The 9,755-nt window shown below is 38.4% G+C and overlaps 1 protein-coding gene across 2 annotated transcripts in view; it reads left to right on the forward strand.

Moving 5' to 3' along the window:
- The first annotated feature begins 905 nt into the window (after window positions 1–905).
- Window positions 906–9,755, forward strand: part of mad1l1 (MAD1 mitotic arrest deficient-like 1 (yeast)) — a 95,821-nt gene continuing 86,971 nt past the window's right edge. Inside the window, exons 1-9 of one of the 2 annotated variants that reach the window (XM_015381393.1) lie at window positions 906–1,027; window positions 3,229–3,415; window positions 3,499–3,639; window positions 3,774–3,953; window positions 4,039–4,163; window positions 4,263–4,344; window positions 6,847–6,977; window positions 7,550–7,664; window positions 8,462–8,523. In XM_015381393.1, coding sequence (XP_015236879.1) covers window positions 3,275–3,415; window positions 3,499–3,639; window positions 3,774–3,953; window positions 4,039–4,163; window positions 4,263–4,344; window positions 6,847–6,977; window positions 7,550–7,664; window positions 8,462–8,523 — 977 coding nt within the window. In that variant the 5' untranslated portion in view covers window positions 906–1,027; window positions 3,229–3,274. The remainder of the gene's footprint in view (window positions 1,028–3,228; window positions 3,416–3,498; window positions 3,640–3,773; window positions 3,954–4,038; window positions 4,164–4,262; window positions 4,345–6,846; window positions 6,978–7,549; window positions 7,665–8,461; window positions 8,524–9,755) is intronic. The other variant, XM_015381394.1, reaches the window with a different exon arrangement.

The following is a 9,755-nucleotide window of genomic DNA, read 5'->3' on the forward strand; positions in this document are numbered from 1 at the left end:
AATATTTCCACCTTAAGGTTAGGCCTGGGGCCTTTCTTTTTAATTCAGTGATACACATATATTGTTATTTCTAGTAAAATATTAAAGGAATGAGATCCCATGTGATTTATTGAGGTAAAAATGTTGATAGCACCAGAAAAACGTTGTATCTAAACAAATGGATGCTGAGTGGGTATACATAACAATCTGTTTTGTGTGATAAGCAAACTATTTGGGAGGGTATTTGTTTGTAATATCTTATAGTGGCTTAAATAAACTTATGTTGTTAGCTTTGATAACTAAAATCTGATTAGAAGGTTATACACAATTTGTTATCCCTGAAGCTTATAAGTAGGTTCTGACCAGTGAAATAAAAGCTTGTTATTATAAATTCAGGATGTATAAAAAACATAAATATGGTTTTGCTGCCCTCTAACGGACAACTTGCTTAATTACATTAATCTGAATCTCGATAGGACTGCTGGAGATAGGCACCAGCACCACTCGCGACCCCAATTGGGACAAGCGTGTAAGATAATGGATGGATGGATGGATGGATGAATCTCGATAGGCTGATGCAAAAACAAGCAAATAACATAGTCAGTCGCATTTTGTTTTGTTTTTAGTTGTTTATTTATTAACTTTTTTAAATAGTAAAACGTTCTAGATATTTTTAGATACTTTACGCAATTGAAAAGAAGCTTAACCACAGAAAACTGTTACTATTACTATTATTATTATTATTATTATTATTAATTTTCACGTTATTTTGAGCCCTCCGTATCGTTAAATGTGGACAAAGTATAGAAACGAAAGTTGAAATAATTAAACTGTTTAAAGTCTCGCGATGCACCTTAAGTTGGTTGCCTTCCACCAATAAAAACATAAGAAGAAGAAGAAGTCTCGCGATGTTACGCGCATGTCATTCGAGTCTAACTGGAGGGATTTCTGGGCAGCTCACACGAAGGGTAGCTAACGTAGTTAGCAGGAGGGAAGTATAAGTTTATCCTCAGCGAACCTGCCCCTGTTCACAAGCAGCAGTGCTAAGGTAATGTGTTATAACTTCCAGATGAAAGACTCTTGTTTTTACACATGTTTTACGGTATGCTGTGGGGAGCCGATGACCAGCAGTCAGTTTTGCTAATGTTTATGGGTTTATCGTTCTTTAGCAAACAATAGCAACAGTTAACTATTGGCTACGTTTGATTTGCCTGTAAGTGTTCTTTTATTTTAGCTTCATTTTATAATAAATAAATGCTAATAGCGCATACGCGTATCGATACACGTGCATGAAACAAAATATAATTTCTGTCACTTTTTATTTAATAGCTGCTTTCACTATTTACTTTGGTTACGGCATCTGAAAACTAAATTTTCTAGACAGAGGCTAGCTTGCTGACAAATATATCCTTGTTTTTACTCATTTAGCTTGGATTTAATAACATGGCACCCTCTAACCACTGCATGCTGTGCTGATAGTTTTAAAACCAGATTCTTCCCTATTTCTTAAGGTTAGGTTTTCTTGGTTTTACATTGTCACTTCGTCTAAACTTATAAGAACCACGTGCTATCCGATTATTAATTGATTAATCGAAAAAATAATCAACAGATTATGGTTTCAATGTATTTTAAAGATTGAAATAATCTTTAGTTGCAGCCCTTAAATAAAACTAACCAATGTAGAGAGTACATTTTTTTTAACATATATGCTTCAAAGCATGGTGGAACAGCAAAATATAAAAAATTGCCTTCTTGCGATTTCTGGTTGATTAGTTTGTTCATTTGTAATAAAAATGTCAATTTGCTTTATCGTTCAAAGCAATGAATACGGTGCTGTTTGGGAATAGAACTACTTTCCCAGCCAATAGTAATTCATTTATTCTAAGACGGTAGAGTCACTTAGATTTGTGTCTGGATTTTAGCTTAGGCTGAAAATATGAACAAGAACATTGCAATATCCTAAACATGTTTGCTAAAATAAGAAAAAAAGAATGCTGAAGTGTTCCTTTTGATTTGCAATACATGCATATTTTTTTAAGACAGAGTTTAATATACATGTTTTGAAATTACCCAAATAACTCGGCTTATAATTGTTAAGAACAATTTATTTCGGTTATTACTTAAAGGTGCTGTAGGAGATCTTGGAAAAACAGTTCTAGCAAGCTATATTTGTGAACATATACAACCATGCCCATCCCTTCAGACCACCCCTCGAAACCACAACTTGAAAACCTAGGAACACGCATGCTGTCTGTCGAGGAGGTCAGCTGAGGTCGAGAACGAAACAATCTGAGAGTTAGTTAAAGCAGCTAATTAACATGCAATGTCAATTGTTGACGCGCATCACGGCGCAGCAAAAGGTCCTGCAGCACGTCTAGAGCAGCTGAAGCAGTGTGTTGCTGATCTGGGAGCTGGCAGGGAGACAGGCAGCACTGATGATGCAGAGGGCTATGATCACTCCTCTGAAACAGTTTATTAACGCCTAAATTAACTTAAAATGCCGAAATCGAAATTTGGATTCTGACATCCAAACCGCAGGATTTTTCCAGCCGCTGCAAACCGCGAGGAGGCAACCAGGCCATAGGCTGCTGTTGAATGGGATTCCTAGTGACGCCGCACCGCCGGGAAGGGTATTTGAAGTACTGACGAAGTTTTCAGGTGGACTCTCTCTCTTCAAAATAGGTTAAAACTACTTTTTACCCACTGATCACAGCAAATATAGCTCTGCCCAACGCCTATTCGACCCACTTTTTCCACCGCGCAAGTCAGAGTAGCAGAGATTCTTCAGCACGTCATAACTAAACTTGTACAAGCATAAAAAAATGAAGCAGCACGCACGTTTTTGCTGCTCTTGCTGGTTTAGGTGTGAACGTAGCAGTGGCTAGCTTCCAGCCATGGCGTCCTGCACGAGCATTGGGGGTCGATTCGTTCATATGTCAGGCTATGCGCACAGGGGTTTAGGACAAGCAGGCGACCCTGATTGACGTGTCAGGAAAAAAATAGTGTACAAGGGGCCGTGTTTTGTGATTGGGGGGCGTTTCTCATTGAATTCACACTGTAGCGGGGACCATTTATTTTTGTTTCACTTCCAGACCTTCTATTTCACTGCTTGCTATACGACTGTGGGGAGATCTTTAAGCCACATGGTAAAAAATGCATCAGAAAAGATCTCCTACTGCACCTTTAAGGGTTTCTGTGTCAATGATAAATGTAGTGCTAAGATGTCCTGTCTCTGTGTTTTTATTCAAGCTTTCTGCCTCTAATTAGTGCACCTCGGCCTCAGGGACCCTTTAAAATGGATCTAGAAGATGACACCACTATCCTAACAACCTTAAAGTCCTTTAATACTTTCATCAGTCGCCCTGAACATTCACAGCGTCCATCTGAGCAGTCACGGAGCGGGACCTTGCAGTCTCACTACAAACGCAGCTTAGAGGTACAAAAAAAAGTTTCACATTGATCTTCCAAGGTGATCAAAACCACCTTTGTAGCCACTGACAAGTTTGATTTCCCTCTTAGTTTTTGGAAGCAGCAGAGAGAGTTCAGTCTCAGCACCGCTACCTTCAGCTGGACCAAGAGAAGAAACAGATGGAGCTGAGTCACAAAAGAGCTCGTTTTGAACTGGAGAAGGCAGCTTGTGACAACGCTCGGGATTTGGAGGTACAAAGCAGTTTTACTGCCTATATCCACTAATTAACCCAAGGCATAAACGGATTCTATTTAAAAGGGTTTATTGCAGCTCTTATTTTTACCTTTTCTTCTCTGTTTTAAATGTTTACTGTTTATTATTGCAGCATGAAGTGGACCGTAACCAAGGACTTTTAGGGCAAATAAAAAAGTTGGAGGAGAGAGAGAAAGAAGCAACGAAAAACCTCTCAGAGCAGTTGGAAGAAAACTCTTCTCTCCGCAAGAACCTGGATGGGCTGAAGAAAAGGCTGGATGAGCGAGATACTAAACTGTCTACAGCCAACCAGGTAAGAGACTCTGTGATACACTGACTGAATTCATGCTTTTTGGTCATTTTCTCGTCATCTAATTGCTTTATTCATCCATATCCAGACCATCACTGCTTTAAAGGATGAGATTAGAGATCTAAGGCAGAAGATTCAAAACCAAGACTCAAGCATTTCCTCCCAAACACTGGAAAACCAGGAGCTACAAGAACAGCTGGATTTACAGCGCAGGTTTGGAGACATTCCTTCATACTCTTGGAAATCTGCCCCTCCACTTTAAAGAAAATATTGATCACATGCAAATCTTCTGTTTTTCTTTTTGTTTACCAGAAAGTATCAAGAAGCTTCTCAACTTTGCCAAACTCTCCAAGCTGCACAGTCCTCATGCTCAGAGCATATAATCAAGATTAAGGTATGTTTTAGCTTATTAACTTTATAAAAGATGAAAAATATGGCCTACATTTATACATCCCCTGAGTCAAAGCCTTATAGATCAATTTGCAAAAGCAAACCTATCAGTTGTTAGAGCTGTGTATTTATGCTAAGAATGAGTTACTCTAAGATAAATTGATTTCAAAGGAGTGAAGATGGGTTGTGGGGCTGATAATGAGGCTAAAATGCAAAAAAGAAATGAATATAATTTGGAAAACAATCTATTGTTCTCCTTTCCACATGTGGTGTTCTTTGTTTCAGTCAGTTTGATGACCTGTATGTAAAGTTTGGGGTTGAGCTTAGACTTTAGGAAATTCTAAGTGATTGTTCATGTCTTTGGACCTTTTTCACAGCCATCCCAAAATAAGCAAACAACCTTTTATTAGAGGAATTTTGTCAGTAAAATTAATTTGTGATAGCTTAAGTTGCACTTAGAAACAAAACTGATTTATTAAACTCTTTGTTAGATTTATGATAAAAAGTTGTAGACAGTAATTCAGTAAACAGTTGTCACCCCTAAAAATGAGGATCTGAGAAAATGGAATCTGCTTTGTAATACAAATATGCAGAATCTAAAAGTCCCTTAAACATCAACATATGTCTTCATGTATTAGCTCAAATTAAGATCTATGAAATATTTTTTTAGGTCTGTTTGAATTTTTCAAAAAGTTGTCAGTATTACCTGGTAGGTTGTGATCTGTGTCTGAATGAGTCATATGACAGAGAGGCACCACTTTACGCGAGTCGGAGCTTCCCTTGAACACAAGAGCTAACCCTAAAAAGTTTGTGAGCAAAACTGATTGTCATGACTTGCACTTTAGCTAAAAGAAAACAAACCATTTTACTGAGTAGATTAGCTGCTAAAAGGGCCACTTTGTCTCAACTTTGTGCAGAAAACATCACCCTCTGCCTCAAATCACTCCTTCATGATCAAAGAAATAGGTCGTTTGTTTACAGTGCGGGCACAGCCTGGTTAGGATAGCTGCTTCTTGTAAGGGGTATTCCCTAATTGTTCATTTTCAGGGGAGAGGGGTGGCTGCCGCTCAAACAGCAGAACTCATGAGGATTACTCAGAAGTGCATAAATCAAGGGAAATGCCACTTCGTGCATGATTTTGAAGAGAAGAATAGCAACCTGTGCGTTGTCAAGTGCTTCTGTTACATCATCAGTCTCAGCCCTAGCACCATTCCAATTCACAAAAACAATAGGACACAGAGAACGGACAAAGTCCCCGGATGTTGTTCTCGCCCCTCCCTCTTTACAGAGTATGCATGAGATCAGACTTCTCCGTTCTTGAGATTGACAGCTGTCCCAGCATGCACTGCGGCAGCAGCAGCTTCTAGTGGAGCGATCACAAAGCTCAGAGTATTAAGTTAAAAGTTCTTTTTTCTGTTGCCGTTGCTCAATAAAAGAATATTTTAAGATCATTTGAGGCGAGAACATTATACTTTTATGTGTCACTATATGGTGCATTTACCGATTTAATGTGTAATTAAAAAGTAAATGTCAGAAGTTGAGAGGACCGAGGCAACCAGTAGACATTCAAGGCTAACTGTAGCCAGAGCTAACCAAAGCCCGTCTGCAGCAGGCCTCTTTTGGCATAGCTGTGTGTAAAGGACCACTGGTTCTTTGTTTTATTTGAAAAAATGTTCATTCCATTTGTGTTTATGTGACTGTGTTAATTATTATTCCCCCAATAAATGAAAAAAGAATTTATTATCTAGATACTATTGATAACAGGAGGTGACATGCAACTCCAGACGAGCTGAGCATGCAGTGATGTCACGAGTACGCTTCTGTTCCAATTGACCCATATTTATGCTGCATGCTCCTGTTCTCCCTAAGTCCAGACTTTCCTGTGTTCTTCTCAAGAACATACTTGGCGAGTAAAAGAGTTCGTATTCGCGTTGTTGTGAATTGAGAAACGGCCTACCTCTGCATTTAACCTATCCTCTTGGGGAGCAGGGGACTGCCATTGTTTAGTGCCGGGGAGCAATCCGCGGGTTGAGGGTCTTTCCTTGGAACCCAGAGAGGAGGCTGTGGTGATCAGACTGGGTACTTGCAACCTTCTCAGAGCACAAGAGCACTGCTCTAACCACTAGGCCAACACCTCGCTTAACATCCTTCAGGAGAAACAGTCAGTGCTTCTAAAGCAAAGTTCGAAAAATTGTTTCAAGTTGACTTAAGATGAACTCAGAAAGACAATAATTAGTAAAATTATTCTGCTATTTACTAAATAAGGGGGTGTGTTTGTCTATATGAGGTAATACATTCTTACAGTTGTCTATAATGGAAGGATGGATTATAGAATTTGTTGTTTTTTATCTTTGATTTTCATGTTGCATCCACATATGGACGTGTAAAACTGAAGCACGTGTCTGTTCATGTTAATGTTTTGTCATTCATTCATTTGCTTCTGCAGTTTTCCATAACAAATGGTTTAGCTTTGTTTTGACTGATAAATGTATCTCTGATTTTTCAGGAGCTGGAGAGACGGCTTGCCCTGCAGGAACAAGATATGGCTATTGTGAAAACTATTCAGTCTGAGGCGGCAAGAGTTCCAGATTTGGAAAAGGAGCTTAAATATGTCAAGGAAGAAAACTCTTTCCTCAGGTCCGTTTTCTCTCTTATTTGTGCTCCTTTATTTAGTTGTTGGTGTATTTTTTCCCCCCCAACTCCAGTCAATTTGTCAGGAAATTCTACCCATAACCTCTTCTTAATTTTCTAAATTTCCCACACGTTGCTGAGGAATTATTCACGGTTCACCACATTCTATATCCTGCATTGTGTAATTGAACAGAGGAAGCTTGTAACTTTATTTTTAAGTACTTAGTGTACAGCAACATGAAAAAATACAATAAACGATGAATAAAAAAAAAAAAAAACTTACTGTCAGCATAGTGGTCAATGATGCTGACAGTATCTCAAATGTGCTGCCATGAACCCTGGGCTTATTATCAGGAAGCTTTGCATTAAAAACCCAATCAGAAAAGTAATATGAGGCCTGGATGTAATGACTCACATTATTAATGACATATGTGCTGTTGCAGAGTTCACACTGCAGAATGTTAAATCTCTACGCATCTTTGAAATTTCAGCTAATAATAGAAGTGCATTCTGATGCTAGACCAAGAATTTTGATCTTTCGTTTGATTTAAGAGGTTTTTTTTATGTCTTTCAAACAGGGAGAGTAGAGAAAATTGTAGCCTGTTGAAAGAAGAGGTGGAAGGGCTGAGGAAAAAGCTGAAGAGAATGGAGAAAAACAAAGAGGAGCTGGTCAATATAGAATTGGAGAAAGAGGTAAAGTATCTAATGTTGGACTTTTCTCATGGTTATGATCTAGACATGTAAACACCAACACTACCATACATGCCTATCACATGCTCCAATCTTAGGGCCTTCCTACACATTTTGGCCATCTTATAGTATCCGGACACAATGCTCACACTGTCTCATTTCCATGTGCGGAAGGCAGATGCATCAAGCATAAACCAGCCTTAAGTCACAATTGGTCATTGCTACAAATCAAACCAAGTTGAAACAAGCTAGTGTATTGCAGAATAATAATGGGAAGTTAAGTGGAAGGAAAAAGCTCAGGAAAAATGCACAACCAACAAGGATAACTTAAACCTCAAGTGGATCCTGAAGCAAAAGTGGTTAATGTGGATTAAGCATTTTTTATGGAAGATAAAACTAGTGCTGATTACAAATGAGCACTTGATTCATTAGTCCACAGATATTAATCAAAGTATCTTTTGTATGATGCATATACTGAAGTTAAGCTTATCAAAAAAGGGGTTAGGTTTAGACAACGTTTTCAAGAAAACAAACTACATCAACCCAGTGTTATTAATTAACAGTATTTCTAAAACTGTAGGGCAACAAATATTCTAACATAAATCTTAATCAAAATCAAGTGTAGAGTAAGACGCACAACAGATGGATTTTACTATCAACTAAACTCTTTAGTGTGTAAATTATTTGGTTTCCTCTGGTTCATTTACATTTCAAACGTTTAAGGATCAGAAACCCCTTAAATTAAGTTTTCTTTTTGCTCTGACCACCATTAAGCTTTGATTATGTTTGGTTACTTTTAGAAACTGGCTGAGAAGCTCCAGACCTGGGAAAACATTGGACTGTCTACAGGACTTGACATAAGGTTAGTCATTGTTAATTGTGTTTACGTGAAAAAGCTTCTCTTTTGAACAAATGTTTTTAATTATATAAAAACAAGGACCAGTAGGGGGAGCTTTAGTCATTCTAGAAAAATGTGCCTCATCATCAGGGACTCATTCCATCAGTGTATTGTCTTTTTTTTTCCGTATGTTTTAGCTTGCTTGTTAATAAGGGAACAGACGGAGGCTTCGTTTCCATGCGAGCAGTGAAGTAGTCCTGGCAGGTTGCATGCACTGAAGACCTGTGCATCAAATGCATTTATGCATACATTAACACTGATACGGTTATCTTTTGGATTAATTCTGAACAAGATGAAACACATCCATGCTCATAAAAACTATCCATATTGCTTTACATGTTTTATCGGTGGGGATGTGTTTAAAAACAAATGTTGCACATTCTGTTTAAGTAAAAAGAAAAATGGAAGGTTCCAGCATATGATGGAGCACAGAATAGAGAGAAAGGCTTTTAGCCTGGGCACCAGTCAAATTGGAGACCCTGTGTTTCATTTGCTCTGGCAGAAAGCATCTGTTCTCCCATGTGTTTTAGCAGCTGGCTTTGCATTGACCAGGCCTGCCTCTTTGACGTATCTAATACAGGAAATGCATGATATGATGAGGCTCCACACTGAGGCTGCTTACTTTGTCCAGTTTGCCGTTTCATCTTTAGTTCAGGGGCATTTTCTCTCCACCCTGTTGATGATTCTTCTTGATCATAAATAATATAGAGAGATTAGTTTGTACATAAGTGTATTTTATGGCAATGCAAAGAGAACAGTCTAAAAGGTTTTGCTTTTGAACCAGTATACATAGTTGTAATTTATTCAATTGCCTACTTTAAATATTGTAATTGTTTGAACCTTTTCATTACATATTTTTGAACAGGCCTTTTTGTGTGCGTGTATGTATATGTATATATATTAGGGCTGGGCGATAATTCAATAACGATATATATCGATCGATAGACGTGTGGCGCAATAGAAAAAAACAGAGTTGATAAAAGTTCGATTAAAAAAACGCAGTTTTCCTTTCTTCTCTTTGTAACCTATCATGTAGGTCTATGCTAGTCATTACTTCCTCCCAACCAATCACAATCGCGGACCCAGGCACGCCGTCACAAAGCCCCGCCCTCTCAAACCACAACACAGAGCACATGAAGAAGTCGCAGCAAGGAGAGGCGGAGGAAATTGTTCCAAAGAAGGGTTTTTGTAGTTCG

The sequence above is a fragment of the Cyprinodon variegatus genome, unplaced genomic scaffold (assembly GCF_000732505.1).
Source record: "Cyprinodon variegatus isolate N-32 unplaced genomic scaffold, C_variegatus-1.0 Scaffold233, whole genome shotgun sequence".
In the NCBI taxonomy this organism is placed as follows: Eukaryota; Metazoa; Chordata; class Actinopteri; order Cyprinodontiformes; family Cyprinodontidae; genus Cyprinodon; species Cyprinodon variegatus.